Genomic DNA, 12,655 nt, shown 5'->3' on the forward strand with positions numbered 1-12,655 from the left:
AACCTCTGAAGCAAACTTTGGAAGTCATCCTAGTTGCCAGAGAGACATTGCATAAGACACTGCCAGTACACCTTGACTCAGAAGTGGAAGCCTCTAAAAGTTCCTATGGCTATTCCAAAGTCCCTGACTTGTGAGTGCTTTGGCCCAGATATTCAAATATCTGTAAGAGTACAAATAATAACTTTCTGATTTTGAAGTTTTCTTCACATGATTGAATTATCTTCCTTTTTTTTTTTCCTGTCAGTACATTTACTATAAAAATGTACCATGGTTTGCAGTTTTGCTATTGTTGATTGAGTACAGTGTTGTAAATGCAGATATTTCAGGATTCCAGATTCTAAAGGATTCTCTAAGATGATGACCTACCTTTATTCTTTGGTCTCATGCCCTTCCCACCTCTCAACCTGTGGTTATCAATGCTGTGATCACAGTATCTCATGCTAGTGACTTCAGGCACTTGTATATATCCAAGTGGGGAAACTAATTATCAGGCATGCCCTTCCTTCATTAAAGGCAGATAACTAGTTCCTGGAAGAAGACTCCTTTCATCTTCAACCCAAATCACTCTCTGAAGGACATATTTTCCACTGACTATAAGGGAGCTCTGCCCTACTGAATCCCTGGAACCTGAAATGCAAGACATTCTGATGTAAGAATGTGAAATTCTGAATGGCAAATTCAAGCTTATTTCTTCATAAAGAATCCAGTTTATCCCAATGCTGGGTCTCATACTCCTCCAGTTTCACAGTGCTGTCAATCTGTTAAAACCATATCAATTCTGATTTCCTGTTTGACATTAATTGCATGATCCATCTAATTACTTGACTTGCCCTCATAATCAAGAATGCTGCCTTTCATAAGCTGAAGATTTTGTTCTCTGTGTTTTTATATATTTCTTATGTATATATATATCATTTATATTATGCATATATGAAAATGTAGATGAAAGACAGGTAAAGGCAAGTCAAACACCCTGGAATAAACCATGTACAACCTATACTCAAAATTTTAAGTAGATTTTCCTGAGAATCCCGTAGCATATTTTATTTCTTTAGTCATAAGGCTTTGCTAACTCCAGATTCCAACTGAAGTTAGACTGAACAGCCTAGTGGTGGATATAGTAGAGTACATTTAATTTGTGGCAGCATTTGGACAGTCTAGTGGAATATTCTTAATACTAGCATGCCTGCTGGAGATAATCTGAGCAGGATCGCTGCATGGCCTTAAGGTAAAATGGTGCTTAGTTTTACTCTTTTATTTGTCCCAAGCCATCCTTGTCTTTACCTGAGCCTGTTAGTTTCTAGATTTCGGGGATTTTTTCATGGTATGTTTAGTAACAGTCCAGAATTTTTCTTTGCTGTGTATTTAGATTTTCCAGTCTAAATCCCATCCAAAGATAATTTGGTAGAAACTTCTGGGTGTGATGTTTAAATATTTTCCAAAATAAAAATCAACATTTTCCATGGTGAACCAAACAGCTATGCATGCTCAGTGCACTTTCTCAATGAAATGAAAACAAGCCTGGTTGAGGAGCAGGAACTAAACAGAGTCCCCACCTCCTTGTCAGATGGGAACTGCAGACAGGGAGGAGAAGTAGCTTCCCCAAATTTACTTGATGTTAACATAGGAGAGCAGTCAAAATTCTGAAGTCTCATGTGCCTCCTTTCTCTTGCTTATATTGCCAGTGTGCTTTTATTCTCTCTCAAGTCTTCATCTGTAGCTTGATATTTTCACCCATAGCCTGATGAAATCTTGGGAGGAATCTTCTTCTACATTTGTATGGTTTCAACAAGAAATTTTCCACCTGAATTCCTGAAGGAGCAATTTTACTTTCCTGTCTTAGGTTGGTACCTAACAAAGTTGAGTGGGGACAGAATATGTAAAGTAAAACAAAACAATTATAGAAAGAATTGAACCTAAAGACAGAAGTTGAAAGGAGATTGTTGGCTGTTTCTCCATTTATAAAGTCAGCTACAAGGTTGGAGGGTTTTTCCTCCATAAGATAAGGCTTTGCTTCAGGGGATGCCATTTGTTTCTGGTAGCTTTGTCACATAGCTAAGCTTCAATAAGAGAAAGGCTCCAGGGTCTTTTGCAGTTTCAGCACTTTTCCTTTCTGTTCTCCAACATTTCCTTTTATTCAGGCCAGGAATTCTCTTTGGGTAGTCCTTTTGCACATCTTGCCACTGGCTGTAATTAATAACCTGCTTCTAGAAATTCCACTCATTGTCTTTTTTCTTTTTTCTTCTTTCTTTTTTTTTTTTCTTCCTTTTAGAGGCTGTTTGGGATAATTACTGTCTTTAAAGTTTTATGAATCACAGTGTTTGACATCTTTGATGTAGACTGATTCTTCAGATAACTGCACTTTTTGTTCTAATGTTCAATTTGTCACTGTTACTTACAAGCAAATAAGAGATTTAAATCCCCAAAGATGCAGATGTTCTTTAGTTTCGTTGCCATCTGTTTTCCTGCCTACTGGATTCCAAGACTAACATTTGTTCATTTTAATGAAGCTGTATTTATATAGTATACCAGATACAACAGAATAGGAAATAGATATGACAGAAAGTCTTTAATATAAGTTGATTTTTAAATCACTTGATCATAGAGCAGTATCTTTTCTGATGGCTTTTATATTCTCATGTGAACTTATTTTTAGCTAGATGATTTGAAAAAACTTAATCTGCAATTAAGTTCTTTTGCTTAATTGCACATGAATTGCAGATCAGAAAACTGAAATTTCCATGGAAGACTCCCAAGAGAGGTGTATGACATGACCTTAAATTACTTCACAAAATTTACACTGTGCCGTTTAAACAGCAGTCTTCCTGAATGTCCGAAAGCCATACAATTACCTATGTACATGGAAGTGGGACATCTGATATTTGAATTCTCAATGTAATTTGGTAGAAACCTGATTTCTCACTCCAACAAATTGTTTTCTGCAACCAGCTCAATGAAAAGAGATGAAATTTTACGGTTTCTGTTAATAAGAGTCTACCTGATTTATTAAACTCCTATTGGATTACTTCCCCATTTACCTAAGTAATTTGTAGTTATAATTTTTTGTGATATTTTGGGGTAGTATTTCCCCAACAGGTAACAGGTTGAACAGCCCCCCCTTCTAGTTGGCAATTATCTAGATTTCTAACTCAGACAGGCACAAGTAACCAAGATTTTACCGGCACTTCTTTCTGTTAAAAAGAAGGTATTTCAGGCAGAAGTGTTGGTATTTGTTACAGCTTGTGAGATTACAAAGCCGTAAGTGCTAATTAAAGCTTTATTTATATTCAAAATGAAATATGCAGTCCCTAAGTGCCTTCATCTGTCCAGTAACAAAGTTTATAGTAAACACAGTTAATCTGGTGTGCTTAGAAGTGATATTTTGGGAGATAAGATTTCAGATACTCAAGGCTGGTTGGCTGTTAAAAGATTAGCCGTAGTTTTGGAATGAAAGGCTTGTTCATGCTGCCTTCCCCTTCTCTCAGCACTTAAATTTATCTTGTCTCCTTGTCCAATCTCCCTGAAATATTTAGAGTTCTTTGTATTCAGACCATATCTCTTGTCAAAAATCATTTCAGTACATCCAGTAAATTACTTAAGCAGGCTTGAGGCAAGCCTTTGCTTGGTATAAATCAGCTGAATGGACTTCTTAGGAGTCTGTGACTTTGTGTTTAATCCTTACTTCTGTTCACCTGTGCAATAACTGGACTTTGCTTTAATGATTTTAACTCTTCCATGCATTCTTCTAATCCACAAACTACCCAGCCTGTACATCCTACTGTGCTTATGTTCTGCTCTGCAGCCAGCTCACAGCATTTGAGCACATCAGTGATTCATTCCACACTGCTACTACTGAATAATCTCTGTAGCAGCCCAGTCCCCAAAATAACTTGGGCCAGTGTGTTCTTTGTGCAGCCTCTCAGAGACCAATAATCAGGAATGATGAGGGTCCAAGGAATCTCCACCAGAGTGGGCAGATACAGTGCAAAGTGAGTGAGTACCCATCAACATGGTCTGAAGGAAAGGAGAACAACTGCATGTTCTCCAGCACCTGAAGCCTCAAGATGGGTCAAAGACTGACCTAATGTGCACCAAAAAATTCTATGAGTAAGGAAGGGGTGCCCTTTCTTAAAAAAATAGAAATTTACCGAGCTTAGTATGATAAATTCTACTTGAGACTCGAGGGGCAAAGACATACCTAGACTACTTATAGTTTCTGAACCTCCTTAGTCTGAACTAATTCTCTATGTAGATAAAATCATGGCCTTTCTCAGTCAATCTCAATGAATCCTGGGCACGCTGTAGGAAAGGAAAGACACTGTATTAAACAGAGATGACATATAGAATTGAGGAGTACTGTATGTCTACTGATCCAAAAATTCCCCCAAAACCACAAGCAAAAATATCTTCATAGTAAAATGTGCTTTTTATTTTGCTCAGCCGTGGCAGTAGGAAGAAGCATGTTGAAGGATATGTCAGCATATTATATGTGCAACTGTCTAAATCAGTGAAAGGTCTTTTCAGTCTCTCTGCACTATAAATTTGTCACTCTCTGGCTTCAGAAGGACTTGGTAGCTCTTGGAATGCTGACTGGTCACTGAATCCCCTTTGCTCCACTCTAAAGTGTACAGTGTTACTTTGGCAGCTTTTGGATATGTAAAGCACACCAAGTAAATGTCTGTTCTAATGCCTCTTAAATTCAAATAACATGGTTAACATCATGTCCTGGCTTGAGAGCAAGCAAATATAGATACATCTTAAATCCATATATTTTATACTTTAATGCACATAGCACTTGCTAAGATTGCTTCCTTTGAGCACAGTGTTTGGTTCACACTGCTCTTTAACAACTCAATGGAACTGCTGATATATTTGAAATAAGCATTTGTGAAAATGCTGTGGTGGATCACAAGTTAAGGCTGGTTAAACACAAGTACATATCTTCCCATCTCTTGCAGAAGCTGAATGCTGCAGTGACAGGAGTAAGAACTAGACAAGGGTCCTTCTTCTCTTCCAGCCCCATCACTTGCTCCACACTTTCTTCCTATTTTCAGATTTTAGTCAGGTAGTTAGAGACATCTCACCTCCTGTGATGCTGCACAGCATTCCTCAGAAATCAAAGTGGTATCCCTGCAATGTGAGATTTGCTTAGCTAATCTGAATTGCTAGAGGAAGGAAAAGTTTAACACTCCTTGCGTTTTAACATTCTTTGTTGCATCTTTGTAGTTGTTTGGTTTCAACTGCACCACAAAGTCTGTTTGCTCTGCCTTTGAACAGAACACACACATGCAGGGATTTTGGTTTTTTTTTTGCTATTTGCTTCAGGCTGCTAATTTTGACACCTTTGTAATAAATCTGTTGGGGAGATGCAAAGCTTCAGGCTTGGCAGAACCTCAGGAAATCAAGAGAAGAGGCAGCAATTCTTGTAAGAGCAGAAGTTCCAAAGGCCATATATTAACAGGAATCATTTCCAGCTGAGCTAATCTATTTGAAAGTAGCAGGTACATGAAAAGGAAAAGCAGTTAAAGTGCATTACCAGAGAAGTGTTGCTCCTTGTGAAGTGATTTCAGCACTCAAAGCCATCTTTCTGAATGCCTGTATGATACAGCCCTGAAGGGCCAAATACAATCTGTGGTGATGACATGTAATTCCCACCACCCAGTGTTTCCTACTTTGCCTTCAGATTGCAAAGTGAATTAACAAAAAAGTGATTCTCCTAATGAATCTGCAGTGGCTGAATATTTATGGCTAAATTTGTGGTCCTTAAACTTGCAGCACAGATCCCCTAAGCTTCAGAGTTTATAACTGAGGGGAGGAGGCACCTTCCTGGGATCATTCAGAACCTACTGCTGGTGATGACATTTCTTTTAAGTGTTTCAATTCTTGGTTCCTGCTGGTATATCATTGCCCTTACCATTTTTAGGATAAAGAGTTCTGGGGGCCAAATAGCCTTGCAGAGCCTAAATAGTTCTGGTGTTTGGAAGCAGCAGGATCTTTCATGTAGTCCATGGAAGAAGTACATGAGCAAACTCCTAGTTTGGCTTCTTAAAATTTAAATCTTCTAAAATCTATTATTCATACACCTGTGCTGATCCAAGTCAGTAGAAGGTCACTTACCCTTCAGAAAGATCATTCCAATTTCAAGTGACCCTTTATAGGTTTTTTCTTTCTCCAGTGGTTAAAGGAAATTTGGGCAAGCATGCTTACGTTTTGGAAACCCATAGTAAAATAAATGAAAAAAACCCTGTTGCAGGAGGATAGACTGATATTTCTGTAACAATGATTATTAGAATAATATGACTGGTTTTGCTTACAATGCATTTTTCTCTGTACTGTGTACACAATAAAAATACAGTGCAGTATTTGCATTGTAATCTCCTGATGAATATAGTTTTCCTTTTTTTTTTGCAAAATCTATCCAAAATGTTCTGTTCTATTATTTGATTTGTAAAGAATTTTGAAGAACAACTGATTAGAAAAATTAGCCTCACAGAGAGCAATGTCATGTGATATGGATATTCCAGTTAAAAAGCTGATGAAGGAACTTCGCAATCAGTTTTGGGTATAATTAGAAAATTTGAATTGTCCTCTCTCTGAGCTGATGAGTAACAACAGAAACTACTTAGAAAAAGGCTCTCCTACACTCTTTTAGGAAAAAGAAAATGAAAAAAAAAATTGTATGTTGTGGTTAAAGTCAACTGTGGAATCAGACAGAAGATGCACAGTCCATACTGTGCTGTCGTGTGTTCAAGCCCTTACTTTTTTAATATTCAGGAATTTAATTTTATTTTTGTTAGAATGATATGGGAGGCCAAAGAAGCCTAATAAACAAGTGGACAACTTTTCTGAAAGCCAGGCTTGTGTGTTCCATTCCTGGTCCTGAAGGGACAGACACACATTTCGATGAGCTGCGTAAGTTGATTTATCTTTAATGGTTTATTTTGATGTTAGTAATACCTGCTTTTGTTGGAATTTTCCCCCCTCTGGTTTATAGAAGCACTATGTCTTGTGTTGATTTTACTCCTCTTCCAAACCATGCTAGTAATACATCAGAAGTCCTTGATTATAACCGATCAGAAGTCCTTGATTATAACTGATATTGATCTGATCACAATTACAGTGTTTTTCCCCTTCCCTCCAAAAGCTGGAAGGTAAAAATCTGATTTGGTGTAAAACCCAAACTTATCTGCAAATGAACACATTTCAGAATATTGCTACAAATTCACATGACAGAAATCAAAATTCCAACAAAAATCATTTGGTTATGTTTTTACAAATCTGATTGTATTTTTATGGATTTCCTAGTTACAGATGGTTAATGTAGAAACAGTCAATGGATGTTTAACTAAAAAAATTAAAATCCCCAAATATGTTTTTCTCATTGCAGAAGATATATTCTTACTTTCTACAAGAGATGAGAGGAACCCACTTGTGTATGGAGTCTTCACTACAACAAGGTATGTGTTGGGATCATTTTTGCCTCTGGAAACAAATGATGAAGATCTTACTCAGGACTTTTATACTTTTGTGTATACTCAGGTCTTCTAGACTAGATCCTGATTCCTGAGAGCAGTTAGGAACTGCTGGAATTAGGTGTCCAATGTCAAGGCTGTAGTCACTGAGGACAAGTTTTTTCAGAACTGGAAAGAATAAATTATGTCCCTAAACCTTTGGGTGCCTAACTTTTAAGAGTGATTCTAAAAGGTAATGTAAATGTAACAATCAAAAGCAAACTAGATTATTTCAATCTCATCCAGTTGAATTTGTGAATTTCTATATTTATTGAGCAACCAATTGTTACAATTTTAGGCAAATTATTGTTTTGAAGTCTCATTTCTGTAAGCAGCCCTTTGGCATCTGCTATTTCTTAGTATCAAAATTACTCTATAAACTGATAGTTAAGTGATTTTATAGTTCAGAGCTAATGAAAGGGTAACCCAGCTTTATCTTAGGGGGATGCACTAATTAATTTATGACCTTTAAGATCAATAGTGAAGTGCTCTCTATAAAAAGTCAGAAAGAAAAGTAATAATTCTTTCTTTTGTCTCCAGAACCTTTGAATTAAGCATAAATGATTACTGGCCAAATGCTGACAAGTATGAGTACAATGAGGCATTGCCAAGACACTCCTTAAATCAGAAGCAGTTACCACAGTAGTTCTCTAGAATATATAACCACAGAAAATACTTCAAATTGAAGTAAATATTGCACAAGAAATGAAATGGTTTGTGGAGCAACTAAAGTACATGCTACTCAGCAACCTGGCAGGGTGTTCTTTGGAAAACTGAAATGTTTTAGATTTTTTTAGACAAATACATTTTAAAAGGGGAAAATATATGAAAATTCAATCTCCAATGCAACTTTTAATTCTCAGGGACCTCACCTATATCACTAATATATGGGCTTCCAGATGTGAACACAATGTAAATCAATGTCCTTCACTGGATGAAATTCTAATCAAAATAGCTAGTAAAAATAAAGGTAGTAAAAATAAAGTTAGTAAATGATAGCTGGAGACTGTCAGCCACTAGAAAAAATGACATTTTCTTGAGTAGTCCCAAAGGCCAAATGAGGTTTCAACCAAGCAAAGTTAAAACTGTAAAATGATGCCTTAAGTTCTAGCTTTCATATTTTCTAGATTCTGTGCTGCTTTAATGTATAACTCTGAACTTCATATAAAGTGTTAGCAAGTTGTCTTCACAGTTTAGTTATACAAAAAAATAATTTTCCAGCCTGAGAACCAAGGACAGTGTTGCAGCTTCAGGCCCAAAAAGTATAAAGAGCAGGGAATTGAGGAGAGCAATCTGTGAGAATGGGACTTCATAAGCTGAAGCTGTAACTGGACAATTAACCCCAATATGTAAATGGACCAAAACTTTGAAAAGTGTGAAAACTCATGACTGGTCCATCTTGGGTAGATCCCCAGCCGGGCTCTTACACTGCCCAAGGTATATCCTTTAAAGGCCTTTTAATAAATACCTACTTCATTCCTTTAACACTGTCTAGCCTCTGTTCCAGGTAGCCTCTCTAGGCATCAACAACAGTGACATTAAATATCTGTAGTTAGCAGACCTGTGCTCGTTGATGTTCAGCAGCACATCAGCCGCCAGGTGTGAGATTGATCCCAGCCCCATCGGGGGCTCCCTGGCTGGGGCACCGGCGGTGTTTGCAGCCTGCCCATGTTTGCCTCTTCCCCTTCAGCCTTCCCATGTTTGCCTCTTCCCTTGCAGCCTGCCCACGTTTGCCCCTTCCCTTGCAGCCTTCCCATGTTTGTTTGTCCCTTCCCTTGCAGCCTGCCCATGTTTGCCCCTTCCCTTGCAGCCTCCCACGTTTGTCCCTTCCCTTGCAGCTCGGTGTTCAAGGGCTCTGCAGTGTGTGTGTACAGCATGGCCGAGATCAGGGCGGTGTTCAACGGCCCCTACGCCCACAAGGAGAGCGCGGATCACCGCTGGGTGCAGTACGAGGGCCGCATCCCCTACCCCAGGCCTGGCACGGTGAGTCTCTCCTTAATTACACACCTCTGGTTCTGCTCAAAAGCAATCGTGCTTCACACCCCTCCCCAGGCTGGTAATTTATATTTTCCGCTCAGGATGTTTCAAATTATCCTCTCAACTTTTCCCCTTCTGTTGATAGCTCAGACTTCTACCTACACTGTAAGTATATAAATATACATTTTTCCATGTCTCTGAGATAACATTGTGTCCAGACTATTTCCTGATTGTCTCTCATATTGTGGTCTCCCACTGGACAGCTATATTTCTTTCTACCTCTAAGGCATCAATGCTTTATAAAAAGCCAAAGGCATTTCTTTATATAGTTATCACAGGTTTTTTGTTTGTATTTCTATTATCTTCATGTCTGTTAAAATCATTGAGATGGTGTCTCTGATTCTGTTGTGCGTATTTGTGCATGTGTTGTGAAGTAAAATAAGGAGCTAACTGCGGGACATGTTATGTGATAAAAAGTAAGTGACAGGAAGAAAAGAGAAATTTGGTATCTGGAAATACTTTTAACCCCAGTCTCTTAGACTTCAGCTGTAACAGGCAAAAATGAGGAAGAAAACTGAAAAACTCATTAAAGTTTTCTTTTCCCACTTCTGTCACAGTATTAAATTTCGAAAAGCACGGGCCAACGTTGCAGATGAAGAAGAAATGGTATTTTCAAAAAGCACCTCAACTTTAAAAACATCATCATAAGTTTAGGCACTCTTTGTACATAAAATTGTAAAAGAGCAGCAATTTTATCTGGAATAGCTCTTAATCCTCTTGGTCAGGTATTCAGTGAACTAGTGTTAGGCAGCCAGCCTTGAGCTGTCAGTGTTGGACGTGGCCTAGAAGCCATGTGGCCATTCCTGCACTATTTCTCTGACCTCAGCACTGATGTAACCTTTGCCTCCAGCCATATGATCTAGGTAATTTAGTGCATCTTTTCACATATTTCCTTGTGTCTCTGTGTTTCCTTCTTCATCCTTCCTCTGGGCTGAGCTGTGTGGTCCAAGCTGATGCTGTTTGTTGCACGTGGTGGTCCCAGCACTCAGCAGGTCAGGCCCCAGGTGCTGATTTCCTTCTTCCAGCTGAGGATGAACCTCAGAGCAGCTTTCTCTCCAAAGACCAGGACAGCTCATAATTTGGCCTGCCCATGATCTGTCCTGATGGAGCAAATCTCAACTTATTTGGACAACTTAGGCATTGCCATCTTACGCATCTTTCTGTCATGTGAAATACACAGTGCCCCCAAAAAGAAGATTAAATTTAATTTTTTTGTGTGTGTGCAACTTCCATGGCTGGTTAAGAAGATCAGATGAATTTAATTTTAGCTATGAAAATGGTGCCAAGGAGAACAATAGCTGGTCCCATGGCATCTAAAGAGATTAAAATAACTCTCTTGAGAAACTCAGAGTGCCCCATAAGGATGAACACTTTGCACAGATAGACGGGTCATAAGCTCATTGCATTTTTGAGTGTATTAGCCATCACATGGTTGAGCTGGTATTCTCAAGGAAGGAAACATGCCATGCTGAAACATGTCAGTGCTGATCTTTATCGCTGATTTGAATATCCATGGTTGCAAGTTTTGTAAAAGTTGGAAAGTTTAAGGATAAATATTTTCTGTAAGCCAGCCCTTAGCTCTGCAACTGCTTCTGTTAAGCACCTGATAACAGCTGTGAGAAAACAGTATCTTAAAGGTCCTCCAAACCTTCATAGTCAGTGAATTTCTGTAGGAGTTTGTCTGACCAAGGACTGAGAAAGGAAGTGGATTTACTGAGGAAGCTGTCTGAAGAAAGATATCTATCATATTTACTACATAAATTAGGTAAACATAATGCTGCATAACTTTTTCTCTGTTCCCTTAGTGAGCTGGATTGCAAAATACTTCAGGCTCAGTAGTTTGATGTAGGGTATCCAAATAAGTAGATTCATGCCATGCTCTTGGCTTGTGATGGGCTATGCCAAACTTGGATATGAATGGATTTAGGGTGGGACAAGCAGTACTGTGTTAAAAGGCAAGGAAAAGAAGCAACATGATCCTTGAAGACCACTGCAGTGTGAATGCTGAAATGCTCTTCCTTAAAGATTAATTTTGTCATTTTTTGTCAGCTGTGAGGTGGTTCAGGAATGCCCAGAACAAAGCCAGAGGGATAATCTACCCTATTTTAAGTTGCTAGGAACATTTTTGAAATTTTAATTCCTCGTAAGTGTTGCCTACAGTTGGCATAGCTAACACTGCTCTGATTCTATATTTCCTATACTAAGTTACTGGCAAAGTCTAAAAATGGCTATTCTAGGAAATGCATTTCTTTTGGTGGCTGGCTTTGAGAAATGCATTGACTTCCTTTCTGCATTTATACAGAAGCAGGAGACTGCATACCCTAATTTAACTTTCTGCTCTGGTGCCTTTATCTCCTAAGTAAATAAAGCTGCTCACTATAGAGACTGTGACTACTTTGATTTTGAAATTTTGACAAAATGCTTCCTGTGGCAATTTGTGTGTGAGATAAACTCCCAACATGACCATGATATCATGCCTTGGCAATGCTGAGTGGGTTCAGCCAGCAGCAGCCCCTCTCTGCACATGTCCCCGAGCTGTGGCAGGCTCTGCCTGCCCTCTGCTGTCATCAAAACACCCCTGGACACGGTGGCAGGGGACCTCTGGCACACTCCACACCACTGACACTGCAGAACATACAGCTCTTTAACTTCTCTCAGTGGTATAAAAGTGCAAGTGGCAATAATGGGAATTAAACTGAGGCAGGGCTTCAAGTCTGTTTCTATTCAGAAGGTGAAAATAAAAAGAGACAGAAAGAAAAGCATGAAGCAGGCAGCCCCGACACAAAGGGTGAGTTGAAAACCAAGGGAGCTTTTGCTCTGTCTGCTTTAGCTGTTTAAAAAATTGGACTTGCATATCTGCAGCTGTCCTCAGATAACAAATCCAGTTTTATTCCAGTCTTTTAGGGTTTCTCTCAGGAAATTATCCATTAATAAAGAAGCCATGGAGAACTTCCTTTAAAATGCGTTCTGTATTCTGAAGCAGAGTTTTCATAATGCCCCAGCCCCAGAAATCACAGACTGCATTTGAACAAGATTTTTAGTGAATTAGGAGGAAGAAAACTTTTCTAGTTTATTTTTTGAGCTATAGCAATTGCAGTATCACAGCA

General features: G+C 38.6%; 1 protein-coding gene across 2 annotated transcripts in view; it reads left to right on the plus strand.

Annotated features, from left to right (window-relative positions):
- Positions 1-12,655, plus strand: part of SEMA3D (semaphorin 3D) — a 132,305-nt gene that overhangs the window by 89,009 nt on the left and 30,641 nt on the right. For both annotated transcript variants that reach the window (XM_084206847.1, XM_084206846.1), the window contains exons 9-11: positions 6,798-6,912; positions 7,388-7,457; positions 9,350-9,494. In XM_084206847.1, coding sequence (XP_084062973.1) covers positions 6,798-6,912; positions 7,388-7,457; positions 9,350-9,494 — 330 coding nt within the window. The remainder of the gene's footprint in view (positions 1-6,797; positions 6,913-7,387; positions 7,458-9,349; positions 9,495-12,655) is intronic.

This window comes from Fringilla coelebs (genome assembly GCF_963513975.1).
Source record: "Fringilla coelebs genome assembly, chromosome: 5".
Classification (NCBI taxonomy): Eukaryota; Metazoa; Chordata; class Aves; order Passeriformes; family Fringillidae; genus Fringilla; species Fringilla coelebs.